This window comes from Dermacentor andersoni, chromosome 2 (assembly GCF_023375885.2).
Source record: "Dermacentor andersoni chromosome 2, qqDerAnde1_hic_scaffold, whole genome shotgun sequence".
Lineage (NCBI taxonomy): Eukaryota > Metazoa > Arthropoda > Arachnida > Ixodida > Ixodidae > Dermacentor > Dermacentor andersoni.
Window position 1 is genome coordinate 225,213,963 of NC_092815.1, and position 14,369 is coordinate 225,228,331.

The 14,369-nt window shown below is 47.0% G+C and overlaps 1 protein-coding gene across 1 annotated transcript in view; it reads left to right on the top strand.

Moving 5' to 3' along the window:
• The window catches only part of LOC126539762 (ATP-binding cassette sub-family C member 4-like), a 390,950-nt gene that overhangs the window by 277,558 nt on the left and 99,023 nt on the right, over positions 1 to 14,369 (top strand). Inside the window, exons 18-19 of the mRNA XM_050186602.3 lie at positions 1,917 to 1,996; positions 2,097 to 2,247. Coding sequence (XP_050042559.1) covers positions 1,917 to 1,996; positions 2,097 to 2,247 — 231 coding nt within the window. The remainder of the gene's footprint in view (positions 1 to 1,916; positions 1,997 to 2,096; positions 2,248 to 14,369) is intronic.

Here is a 14,369-nt window from a genome sequence, read left to right on the forward strand (position 1 = left end):
GTATGGTCCGTTTAAATGACACGAAAGCTTTTCGATGGCAGAACTTAAACATTAAGGGGCGCATTCGTCATTTGCTTTCACTAATATCCAGTATCAGCATTGGCTGGAATTTATTCTTGCAAGCAATTCTGGCATATGAGCTCCTTTTTCAATACGAGCGCAGAACCACAACTGTTGCTCCGTTGGTACATAATATTTTCGCCCCGATTTTCTAGCACATTTCTCACTGTCTGCACCAGAGTGGTTCATACTTAACTTACACGTCTTGGCTGAAAGTTGGTTCGTGGGGGCAAATGGGGGCCAAAGGGAGCGTAAGTTAATGCAATGTTTTTGTGTGCTGCCGAAGATCTTTTCAAGGATTTCGGTGGCAACACTGACATTGTTCTGCAACTGCAGACAAAAGAACAGAACACTGTTTCCCAAAATATCGATCCCAACGTGTATCCTGAGGTAGTTCATCTTTCGTGTGCTAAACGAATGCGAACACACAATTATAAAATACAATCTATGAAGTCCCGCCAGTGCTTCTGGTGCTTCAATTTTCGTACGATATCCAAGAGCAGAAGGTTTACGATCTTTCCAAGTTGCAAAACATATAAATGAACTAAATGCAATTGCAACTTTTAAATTCACACTAAGAGCAAAACCCGTTCGCTGTTTTTTTAGCTTACGTATATATAATTTTTTTTACATGCCAAGATGCTTATCCAATAATGTAACGGCCTCCTGGTATTATAATAAGCTTTACGTTATTGCCCACTTGTGTATGTATTCCTGGGCCACCGCCCAAACTAATTCAGTTGGAATTGCCGCACGTGTTGTCTTGTATGTGTCTTCCTTTTGTGTGTCTTAACCTGCGGAAAAAAACACGTCTTTTAGCAAGCACCAAGTAGGCCCACAATCAATTCTGTTTCAACATTAGCACGCGCCTTAGACGTAAGTGTTTTTGCATTGTACGTGCCCCTTCAAGATGCTACCGCGCGGCCGGATATAGGAACCGCGATTGAATGCAGCACGCATCGAGACAGCGAAGCTTAAGAGGAAGCTTTAGCTCGGGTGCTCCTATCTAAATACATGTAAAAGGAGAATTCGTTTTTCTCGGCAACCACTGCACCAAATTTGACGGGGTTTGCTGCATTTAAAAGAAAACCTTAATATCTGGTGACTGTTGGTTTCGAATTTTCGATTTAGGTCGTCAAGTTTTTATAAAAATTTGGCGAAAATCGCAAATTTTCAGAAAACGAAACTATCAAGTTTACAACTGTGTAACTCAGCAAGAAAAAATAATATCGCAATTCTACGAATTGTACCTGATAGCACATCTAAAGCGGACAAAATTGATATGTTACACATGAACTTCAAAAAATGGAGTAATATGTAATTACAACTTTTGCAGAACCTTCGTAAACAACGTAACAAATTCACGTAAGATGTAAACTGACATATCAAATTTGTCCGCTTTGAATGGTCTAATGGATGCCGTTTACAGAATCGCAATATCTGTTCTTGATGCAGAGCTATTAGCTTGTAAACTTCGTGCTTCTATTTTTTTCAAGCGTCTGAATTTTTGAAAATCCTTTAAACAAAACTCAAGCCCTAAATCAAAATTCCGCTTCCAACAGTCACTAGAATTTAACTTTCTCTCTCAAATGCAACAAATTTCATTAAAATCGGTCCAGGGGTTATGTCAGAAAAACGTTTTTGCGTTTTTACATGTATTTGAATAGGCCGCGTCGGAGTTGGGCCCGAGCTAAAGCTTCCTCTTAAAGGTGGAGCGGGAGAGTTTACTGAGAGTAAAAGGTATTCAAGAACGGCCAAGCGACTTCTGCTTCTCATTGCTTAGTTCGGCATGGTTTGGGGCTAGAGTAGTCCTACGTAATGTGAGTATGATTACACCTAAAGATTCGGAATTGCAGGTAGAATACAAAATCGCTTTGCCAAGGACTTGGGTACCATCGATGACCTTCTTCCACCGACCGGCCTGGACATCACATTTGTAAGTATTGGTTTTCATCGAACCCGCAGTTACTTCGGGGGAAGGCGCCCTTCTTGAAATGCGACATAGCCGAGGTACATCGGCCGCTGAACTTTCGCAGATATTCCTGAACCTGGTCGGTGTTCTGGTGGTGGTGGCAGTTATCAGCCCCTGGATTATCATCCCCACTCTGATCCTATTCGTGGTTTTCTTCTACCTACGCCGGTTCTACATGAGGACGGCCAGAGACGTTAAGCGGCTGGAGGGAGTGAGTGAGTAGTTCAACCTTATCGCACCTCTGATAACAGAAAGGCGGCTTCATTAGCAAGAAATAAGTACACTGGGAAAGTGTTTACATGGTGTAAGCGGCAATTGTTTTATTTTGCTCGATTTCTTTTAAATGTACAGCAGAAAACGAAGCATTCAAATGAGGAATGAACAAGACGTTTTCGGTGCCGTTTACTTATAGAATGAAAAGCAAAGAGCGCAGGGTTGACTTGTGCGGTCTATCCAATGCTTTGTCGCATCCAAGTAGCATTTGCATACAATGAAACTGGGTCTACCATTTTCTATGGCAAAGGTAGGTTTCCATTAGAGCGTGCCCATGCAGTTCTAGTTTACTAATTACCATAACGCATCTAGAGCAATGAAAGACGCAACTAAAGGAAATTCGCCAAATTTTAGGTTTTCCTTGAAATTTATAACGTTACCCCTAATAATGAGCAGGCTGTGTTGATCTAATCAGCTGGAATTCGTGCTGGTGCTTGAAAACTACGTGAATATTTTGCATGAATTAATCGTTTTATATAACACTTACAGCAACGTCACAACAAAAGGGCAGTATGGATATTAGGCGGTAAATATAAAATTTTGTGGGCACCTAATTTCGGGAGTTATTAATAGCTTACGCAACCGGAGACCCGAACAGGGCTGCAGTTAAGCTGGAAGGAATGGGGGGGTGGGGGTGAGGGGGCAAAGGATGTGGAGAGCGAAGAGCAATCTCTACCACTTATATATGACAGTTGCTCAGCTGGCAAACGGCACTCTCTTTCTTCTTCAAGCATGAGCGACACTCAACCAGACAATGGCGAGAAGGAATGGTGAGTATATACAGATGAAGATAAAGTGCGTTAATGGCTTACAAGGTTACTTAAACACGCACTGTCTCTATTTCAGTTTCAGTCTATTTCTTAAATAAGTGGGTATACATGCTTACATAAATATACAGAAGGAGGTCTCAGAGCATGTAGCTGAAAGGGGACCTCCTGTCAGAAAATATATACATGAGAGCAATTATACAGCATAAAAGAGCAATATAGTAGTCACTAAGTGGAAGATTATGCCAAGTAAACGTAGTACAGACTGCGAAATAATATAAAGTCAATAACTATTCGTAGAATTAAAACCATAGTTAAGGCATTCGCAGCAGAACAAACCAAAAATATTTATAAAAGATACAAATGAAAAAAAAAACAGAAAAAAAAAGAAAAACGAAAGACAAACGAGCAGGAGTGAAGTGAATAGCTTAGATATGGGGATTATTTGGCTATCTAGTAGAAAAGTGAATAATATTTTTTTTAACAATCCCATAGCCGAAGAGCGCTTGACATCTAGTGGGACGCTGTTCCAAGTAGATAATGCTGTGAAACATCAAGATTGTTTTCCATAATTAGTATGTATTAGTGGCAAAAAAATATTTGTTAGCTGCAAATCTTGTGCGATGTAAGTTAACCAAAGTAGCCTTAAAAATATATTTATTGGGGGAGGATTACGTGTAACCTTAAATTACATTACAGCTAATTCCTATTTACCAAGATTACTTACTGAAAGTATTCTGTGGCTGTGAAGCTTATCAAAAGCATTGTAGTTGAATGAGCTGAGCGACAATATCCGGATGGCTTGTTTATGCAAATGCTGTAGTGGTGCTATGTGTGTTGGATATGTGTTACCCCGCGCTGTAATGCAATAATTGAGATGGCTGTGAATAAAAGAATAATACAAGGTTATCAATGTTGGTTTGCTAAAATAATACCTAGCTTTAAGTAAAAATTGTAATACCAGGAGAAATCTAGCGCATCAAATTGGCGATGTGCCTTGTAAATTTTAAGTTTGTCAAGAATTATACCTAGAAATGAGCATTCATTTACTGCACTGATGTCAAGAGAGTTTAGGTTGACAGTGGCAATGAATTCTGATGTCCTACGATTCGAATGAAAAAGCATAAAAGACGTTTTGGTAGGATTTATTCTTAGCGAGTTAAGGTGGCACCTTGTTAAAATAATTTCATGTCAGTGTTTACCTTAGTAGTCAGAGAAGTTAGTGAACGATCGGTTGCAAGTAATGTGGTGTAGTAAGCGTAAAATATTGTTACGTGTAGCTGGAGCCCGATACTATATACAATTTATTTACAGGGAAGGAAAGCTAACGGAAGGTCAAAATGGCGACGCTATATCAAGCGGGCCCACGTCGTCTTCTTCCTCCTCAGTGCAGCCTCACGGTGGCGGCTGTTCCGTAGCATCACCCCCGGCGGTAGAAGCACCGTCGTGGTGCTTAATCCACACATCCGCGGTGAAAGGTGCCTGGTATCGCTTCAGTCTCACCACGTGAACGATGTCACTTGCAGCCGACGATGACGCTGACAGGTCGGTGGGGATGACTTCATACGTGACATCGGTCACTTGTCGCACCACACGGTATGGGCCAGTGTAGCGCGCCAGCAGCTTTTCAGAAAGGCCCACACGTCGAATGGGTGACCAGAGAAGCACCAGAGAACCCGGAGTAAAGTGCACGTCGCGATGGTGGCAATCACAGAGGCGTCTCTGATGCTCCTGTGAGGCCTCGAGACGGCTGCGGGCGAGCTGGCGCGCGTGGTCGGCGTGTGCGATCGCGTCGCGGGCGTATTCAGTGGTTGAACGTGTGGCCGAGGCCAACAAAGTGTCCAAGGGCAACGCGGGTTCTCGGCCATATAGGAGATAGAATGGCGAATAGCCGGCGGTGTCGTGACGCGATGAATTATACGCAAACGTCACATATGGTAAGTGAAGATCCCAGTCGTGGTGGTCGGTCGCAACGTACTTTGAAAGCATGTCGGTGATGGTCCGGTTGAGGCACTCCGTGAGGCCGTTGGTCTGTGGGTGGTAGGACGTGCTGAACTTGTGCTTTGTCGAGCAGGAGCGGAGGATGTCCTCGACGACTACCGACAGGAAGCTGCGGCCACGGTCAGTGAGTAATTGGCGCGGAGCACCATGCACTAAAATGATGTGATAGAGCAGAAAGTCAGCAACGTCAGTAGCAGAACTTGTCGAAAGGGCTCTGGTGATTGCGTACCGCGTCGCATAATCAGTAGCGACGGCGACCCATTTATTTCCGGAGCCCGAGAGAAGAAATGGTCCAAGAAGGTCTAGACCAACACGGAAGAAGGGTTCCGGTGGGATGTCGATCGGCTAGAGACATCCAGCTGGAGGTGTGGAGGGCTTCTTCCGGCGCTGACAGGGCTCACAAGCGGCAACGTAGCGCCTCACGGAGCGGACGAGACCAGGCCAAAAGAATCGACGGCGTACACGGTCGTATGTGCGCGAGACGCCTAAGTGTCCAGCCAAGGGAGCGTCGTGAAGTTATTGGAGGACAGTCGAACGCAGGTGTGACGGAATTACGAGCAGAAGGTCAAGGCCGTGTGGGTCGAGATTGCGGCGGTATAATGTCCCCTCCTTAAGGAGAAACATCCTTAGAGAGGAGTCGCCAGGCGTTGACTCTAGATGGTCGATGAGGGCTCGTAATGAAGGATGTCGGCGTTGCTCGTTGCCGATTTCAAGCAACTGGGACACAGAGAAAACGCAAGCGATGGCCTCCGCATCAGCCGGTTCGTCGACGGGGTAGCGGGACAAACAATCGGCGTTCTGGTGCAAGCGTCCCGTCTTATATACCACGGAGAAGGTATATACTTGCAGGCGTAACGCCCAGCGAGCGAGTCGTCCCGTGGGGTCCTTGATTGAGGATAGCCAGCAGAGCGCGTGGTGATCAGTGATCACACAGAAGGGGCGTCCGTACAAGTATGGACGAAACTTCGCAACAGCCCACACAAGAGCGAGGCACTCGCGCTCTGTGATTGAATAATTGCGCTCAGCCGGTGATAGAAGTCGACCGGCATAGGCTATAACGCGGTCATGTCCACGCTGGCGTTGTGCTAACACTGCTCCTATGCCGTGACCACTGGCATCAGTTTGAACTTCCGTTGAGGCAGACGGGTCAAAGTGGGCCAGAATTGGAGGCGTGGTAAGGAGAGTAGTGAGCTGCGAAAAAGATGCGGCATGGTTAGGTCCCCAAGAAAATGGGTCGTCTTTCTTCAAGAGGTCGGTAAGGGGACGTGCGATAGTCGCAAAATCCTTCACAAAGCCTAGGAAATATGAGCACAGCCCTACGAAACTACGAACGTCCTTGGTAGACTTCGGAACAGGAAAGTTCGTAACGGGGCGAATTTTGTCCGGATCAGGTCGCACGCCTCTGGCGTCCACGAGGTGTGCAAGGACGGTGATTTGGCGGCGAGCGAAGTGACATTTTGACGAGTTCAACTGGAGACCGGCGCGGCGAAACATGTCAAGAATCGCTGAAAGATGGTCTAGATGCGTGTCAAATGTGGGCGAATAAGCGATGACGTCGTCCAGATAGCACAAACAGGTGGACCACTTGAACTCCTGAAGCAAAGAGTCCGTCATTCGTTCGAAGGTGGCGGGCGCGTTACAGAGACCGAAAGGCATCACCTTGAATTGATAAAGGCCATCAGGGGTAATAAATGCAGTCTTCTCTCGGTCCATGTCGTCGACGGATATCTGCCAGTAGCCGGACCGTAAGTCCATAGAAGAAAAATAGGTGGCACCGTACAAGCAGTCTAGAGCGTCATCAATACGTGGCAAAGGGTACATGTCCTTTTTTGTGATTTTGTTCAGGCGGTGATAATCTACACAAAAACGCCACGTTCCATCCTTCTTTTTTACAAGTACGACGGGAAAAGCCCAGGGACTACAGGAAAGCTCGATAATGTCCTTTGCAAGCATCTTTTTGACTTCCTGTTGGATAACAGCTCGTTCGAACGCAGAAACACGATATGGACGTCGTTGAATAAGGTTCGCATCGCCAGTGTTTATGCGATGGGTCACGACGGACGTTTGACCTAAGCGTCGATTGTCAAAGTCAGAAATGTCGCGATAGCCGTCAAGAACGCGGCAAAGGGCTTCAGGTTGAACAGGTGTAAGGTCAGAGGAAACCATCTTCTCAATGTCGACGTCAGTACCGTGCGATGACGTCACGGTATGGGCTGAGCTGTGACGATCTCATACTGTGAATGGCTCGATCTCATCATCCTGCAAAGCTCTAATTATAGCCAATGAAATCCCCTGAGGCAGAACTTGCGCGGTTAGCGCGAAATTGACAAAGGGAAGGCAAGTGCGGTTGCCAGTAATTGTCAGCACAGTGTGCGGCACGGTAACACCATGTGTAAATATAACTGCCGGAATTGGGGCGACCACGTGATTACCGTCAGGTACAGCTGGTGAGGAAAAGTCGACGGGTGTCACAGATTGAGGCGGTAGGCGAATAAAATCCATGCGGCTCAAACGGCTTGGAGGCGGGTCCACAGGGTCGGCACGAAGAGGCAAGTCAAGGCGAAGTGAGCCGGCCGAACAGTCAATGAGGGCCGAATGATTGGCAAGGAAATCCAGACCGAGAATGAGGTCGTGAGGGCAATGCTCGATGACGGTGAAGAGAACGACGGTTTGTCTCTCAGCAATGGTGAGTCGGGCAGAGCACATGCCAACAATAGCGACAGTCCCTCCGTCGGCGACTTGTACAAATCGGTTCGGGGCGGGCGTCAGAACTTTCTTGAGCCGACGGCGAAGAGCAGCACTCATAATGGACACATGCGCCCCAGTGTCAATCAACGCGCACACAAGAACATTGTCGACGAGAACGTCCAAAAGATTCTTGTTCGTGGGTAAGGTGAAGCGAGGATTTCGTGCCAATGTCGTCTTTGCAGCTTCACCTCCAGAAGCTGCACTGTCTAGTTTTCCGGTCGGGGGTGCGGCGAGTAGGTCGGAGAAGGAGCACGGCGTGACGGGGGCGAACGAGATTGACGACGGGAGGGAGAAGGCGAGCGGTGTCGCAGGGTCAGATGATGGAGCGGGCATAGAAGGGGCAAAGGAAAAGGACGCGCTAGAGGGGTGAGGGTGGTAATCAGGAGAATAGCGCATCGGAGAAGTCCAGCGGCTGCGGCAGTGGCGAGCGACATGTCCAATGCGTCGGCGATTAAAACAGATCGGCCTGTCGTCCACTGTTCGCCATTCGGAGGCGTTGCGCTGTCCGTAAGAGGAGTAAGAAGAGCGCGGTGGGGACATGCGGGGAGAAAGAGCTTCCGAGCGTATGGGACGTATGGATTGCAGGCCGACGTTGGACAACTCTTGACGGACGACCACCTAGATCAAGAAGATTGTCACCGGAGAATGATCAGGTGACGGGAATGAAGGGGCCGCCGGTTGAGCCGCTTCGACCTCACGACGAATGACGCGAGTCAAGTTGTCACATCGCGACGGCTGGTGGAAGAGGTCGTCACAGGATGACGTAGCAGCTGTGTTGGGAAGTCGCGTGCTGTGCTGCGATACGCGGCGGCATTTAGTATGCTCAACACGGTGGCACTCCTTGAGGATCGCATCGTTGCTGGTGACGTTCGTAAACAGCAGTAAATTGAAGGCGTCGTGAGCAGTGCCTTTGAGGACGTAATTAACCTTATCGTCCTCAGACATGGCCGGGTCAGCCTTGGCACAAAGAGCCAAGACGTCGAGAATGTACGACACGTAGGACTCGGTCGACGTCTGTAGACGTGTGGCAAGGGCTTCCTTGGCATTGACTTGGCGACCGAACGGATTGCCAAAAAGTTTGCGGAGCTTCTCTTTGAAGAGATCCCAGCTCGATATCTCTTCGTGAGTCTGGATCCATGCAAGTGGAGCTCCGTCGAGGTAGGAAAGAGCGTTCGCAAGCATAATAGTCGGATCCCACCTGTGACAGGTGCTAACACCTTCGTATAAGCAGAGCCAGTCGTCAACATCAGGACTGCCGACTCCGTTGAAAACACCAGGATCCCGAGGGGGCGAAACGGCGACGTAGGTCGGGGCTGCAGGCGGAGACCGTTGCGTAGATGAAGTGCCGCCAGCAGGAGCCGCAGTTTCACTGTCGCCGTTGCGACCGCTGCGAAGCTCCATGACGGGTACGGAGAACGTCCACCTCCACCAAATTAATTAGCTGGAGCCCAATACTATACACAATTTATTTACAGGGAAGGAAAGCTAACGGAAGGCCAAAATGGCGACGCTATATCAAGCGCGCCCACGTCGTCTGCTTCCTCCTCAGTGCAGCCTCACTGTGGCGGCTGTTCCGTAGCAATACAAACAACCGTGTAAATCACTTATATAAAGCAGGGATAGTAGTGGGCCAAATATAGACCCCTGCAGACCCCTTTATTGGTTATTGGCTATGGAAGGAATGGGGCAGTGAAGAATGGCGACGCGAGAAACTCGTTTGGAGCTCTTCATCGCGTCACATGTGCACAATGCCCTCGGGAGCTCCCTGGGAGGCTTTACATTAGCCTCTTTACAGCTCTAATTTCATGTGACCCTCCACCAAAGCATCGCAAGAACTGCAGCACTTACCGCTCTACTAACGTGCAAGTTTTAAAGAGAGGTAAATAGAATGGTAGAAAGGGGGCAGCGAGAAGAGGGGGAGAATGGGTAGAACCAGGGTATTCGCGAAACGAGTGAATAACACCCTTGCCACTCATCAATCGCAGTTCCGATACAGAAGGGAAAGTCGTGACAAGGAAAAGGTTACGTTAAAGAAACGAGTATAAGGAAGCTCCACTACTATAGTCGCGACAACAGTTGCGGGCCAAGGGGAAGGTGCGGTACTGTACGTTTCTCTTATTTCTCAAAAATAAAGACCATGCAAATTCGTCAAGTGGACTATTGACTCAGGGCGTGCCGATGCAAAGGCACATTAAGTCACCGTAGGGTCCATCCAATACTAAGGAAGCGGTCGCACGTCAAATCAACGCTTCTGGGCCCGCCGCGGTAACTGTGCGGCTATGGCATCGCTCAACGTCGTTGTTTCGATCCCTACCGGTGGAGCTGCATGTCCACGGTAGCGAAATACTATAACAGTCGTACACTTATATTAAGGTGCACGGTAAATAACACCAGGGTGTAAAAATTAATTGCGAATGCGCCACTACAGCGTACGTCATAATCCTATTATGGTTTTAGCACGTAGAGCCTCATAATTCTGCCGCGATGCGATGTGCTATGTGAAGCAATGAGAATGTTCAACCCTCTCATAGGTTATAAACCATGGCCGGCAACAACGTCTCAAGCAAACACGTCTCGCTGTATGTTGTGTACTACGCAGACAAGCAGCAGTGGTGGACGCAAAGTTACATTTGCCACCAACTCACTATTCTGGTATTGCACAAATGCTGGAGAAATTTTACATTCGCAGTCAGCATTACCACTAATTATCGTCAATAAAAGCAAACAACACAAAAGCTTCTCTTACATCGATTTCCACAGTGCGTGGGATCCGCAGAATTTATATGCTTAAGATTGGCGCTCATTAATACAATATTTTCATTCGCAGTGAACCAAAGCGGCTGTGATGTCCACAGTAGAATTGATCTAAACGGCTTCAATACCATGGCCATTTCATCATTGCCAACGTCCGTGGGATCGTAGTCGTCAAAATGGGATATAAGTGACAGGGAAATCAGGAAGTTCATGAATGGCAAGAAGGCAGAAGCTTGCAAAAGGCCTCAGGAAAATAAAATGACTTTTTGAGCAGCATGGTCAGGGGGCCATGCTGTGGTTTCAACGTCTATTAAAGATCCCCCAAAATATGAATAGATGCCAACAAAACTGCAGGCATTTCGGGAAAGGTGAACCCGCTGGAAATCTCAGGAAAGTACTAGCTAATATATAAAGGATGACTTAAATATAAAAGAAAGCAACGTTGGTAGTCCAAATTCCGAAGAAATAAATTGGATGTTGAAGCAGTTCAGCCGAAACCCAATGGTGCGAAATAAGGCGACGACGTCGGAAAGTGTTGTAGAGAGGTCAAGTAGGTCCTGAGGCGGACGCCAACGCCCGGTAACTGTCAGGCGACTGCACATATAAGCGAGATGCCTGTTCATCACTCGCTGCAGGGTGATTCGGACATAAAATTTTGGACGCGAACTCCATCACATTAAATACAGTGCACTCTACAGTGTTATTGTTCGAAGACTGGTACCGATTCCCAGGCAATGAGGATATGAACAAATTGTTCCACGTGCCGGCTGTCCCCTCCTTCGAACTGCCAACATTCTTTACCCGGCATAGTTGCTTAGTGGATATAGTGTTGGGCTGCTAAGCACGAGGTCGGGCCATCAAATTCTAGCCACCGCGGCTGTACTTCAATGGGGGATAAGTGCGAAAACGCCCGTGTACTTAGGGTTAGGCACACGTTAAAGAACCCCATGTGGTCCAAATTACAACGGAATTCCCCACTGCCGCGTGCCTCATAATTAGATCGTTGTTTTGGCACGTAAAACACCATAATTTTTTTATTTACCATTCCTTAAGGATGTCGCTGGGAGTCGCAAAACTCTTGAATACAAGTAAGTGTCAGTAGTTGTGCGCGAGGTCTTTAAGTATGTGGGTAGGCATTTCGCGTTCGATATCGGCTAGTTTACAATGCGGCTATATATTGTCACGTGGTAGTGACGTTAAAGAACGCAGTAGCAATACTGTGAAAAACAAAACTAGCTTTTATTGGGCGAACCTCTGCCCACAAAGACAGGCTACACTTAAAGCAGAACGATAGCGGCGAACACAGTCGGCGATCGTCTAAAATCTCATCAGCGGGTCAAGCGCGTCGGCTTTTAGATATCAGTCGTCGAGGGCTCCAGAGTAATCGCTGGGACCCGCGTGCCTTCCACAAAGTTCTGCATTATTCGCGTCGCGCACACATGCGATCAGATTACACAAGTTTCGGTCACAGACAGAGGATGGAAGCATCGATAACATTCCAGAAACTTCCGATACATGCAGGCGCGTCCTGCGCTGTGCGATAACATTTGCTAGGCGGTGAAACGTGTCTATATATATATATATATATATATATATATATATATATATATATATATATATATATATATATAGATATATATATAGGCGGAACGGAATGGAGCTCAGACAAATACCGCATATATTACTGCACAATCTTAAATAATGGTCTTCTTTCGCGCACGTGGGTAACCGTGACAGTACAGTACTTTCACAAGTAACTGCAAGTACTGTATATGTAATGCCCAAAGGTATACCTGGCCCGGTGGCCAGTAAATGGGACTGGAGTCACGGCACGCAGCACTCGATATAGGCTTGTGTACCGAGACAATATTGTGAGCAGCTTCGGCAATATCATACTAATGGACAACCAAACAGAGACAGCTTGTACAATTCTTGTGTTGTGCCTTTTGCCTCAAGGTGCAAAACCAACTTATCCATGTATCCATCTAAATAGTTATGCACATCTTGATTTGCAGCTGCTGCGGCAGCCCATGAGTGGGGATAGCAAAGTCGCTAGCGAAATAATAGGGGGCACTTTAACGAAATCGCAAAGTCAAAATCAAGTCTTCCACGACGGCGTCTCTCGCAGACGTTGTGAAATGTTCGGCCGTTAAGAATATGTCCCTACTGAAGAAAGGCTGCCGCGTGGTGCTACCGACGGTTACCCTAGCTTGTTTAATCAGAAATCATCAGAAAAGATAAGTTTATCATCAAGTTTATCAGAAAAGTTTTATCATCAGAAAAAGATAAAAGAAAAAAAATGAACCCCATCAAAAGAAAAGAATCAATCATCGCTCTTCGCGACTAAACGCTCTCAGGTTGATAAGCCGTTTCTAGCCAACGAGCGGCTGCGCTTTATTAATAACACTGATAACCAGCCCGACAAGCCTTGCGGCAAAGTTCAGTGCGCAGGGATAGCTTTTCATTGTTTTATTTTTGTTTTCCTGACGTCATCACTACATCGCCGTGGGTACTTTGAAAAAATTTAAGATCAGTACGCCACATGATGGCACTAGCGGAACTAAACCCCCATGTCCAAGAAAGCTGGATACAGAACCAGGAACGAGCTCGTCTACGCCGTCCGGATGCTGCAGCCCGGGCATAAGAACAGGCTCGTGCAGGAGCAACTGCGTGCTGACGGTCTGGCAGCCGGGATTAACCCAGTGATAAACACCGCAATTGGGGATAAGAGTTAATGCAGAATACCTTAGTAACTTGCGATTCGCTGATGATATTGCTTTGCTTAGTAACTCCGTGGGACCAATTGCAATGCATGCTCACTGACCTGGAGTTACAAAGCAGAAGGGCGGCTCTAAAAATTAGTCTGCAGAAAACTAATGTTTAACATTTATGGAAGAGAACAGCAGTTTACGATAGGTAACGAGGCATTGCAATTGGTACGAAAAAACATCTACTTAGGGCAGCTAGTGACCGCGGATCCGGATCATGAGACTGAAATAATCAGAAGAATAAGAATGGGCTAGGGTGCGTTTGGCAGGCATTCTCAGATCATGAACAGGGGGTAGTCATTATCCCTCAAAAGAAAAGTGTATAACAGCTGTGTCTTACCAGTACTCACCTATGGGGCAGAAACCTGGAGGCTTGCGAAAAGGGTTCTACTTAAATTGAGGACGACGCAACGAGCTATGGAAAGAAGAATGGGGGGTGTGACGTTAAGGGTTAAGAAAAGAGCAGATTGGGGGAGGGTACAAACACGAGTTAGTGACATCTTAGTTGAAATCAAGATAAAGAAATGGGCATGGGCAGGACATATAATTAGGAGGGAAGGTAACCGATGGTCATTAAGGGTTACGGTCTGAATTCCAAGGGAAGGGAGGTGCAGCAGGGGGCGGCAGAAAGTTAGGTGGGCGGATGGGATTAAGAAGTTTGCAGGGAAATGATGGCCAAAATCAGCACATGGGAAGTATGTTGGAGGCTAATGCCTTTCGCTGATTCCACTAGGTGCGCTGAGAGCCAAAGTCGGCAGCAGACGTCTATGGGAGTGTCCACTCTTTAACGTTTACTATGTTACTCTATGCTTTACCCACTGGTCAGATTTTAGACCATTGCCGACTGTGTTCGCAGCTGTTGCCCTTCTGTGAGTGTAGCCTCATTTTTAGGGCACAAGTTTGCCCAATAGAACGCTAGTTTCGTCATTCCCTGTTTTGCGGCTTTCTTGACCGTCACTACTACGCGACACTATTGTCAGGATTTGCAGAAATAAAGCAAAGTATCAATTCAAATCCATGCACATC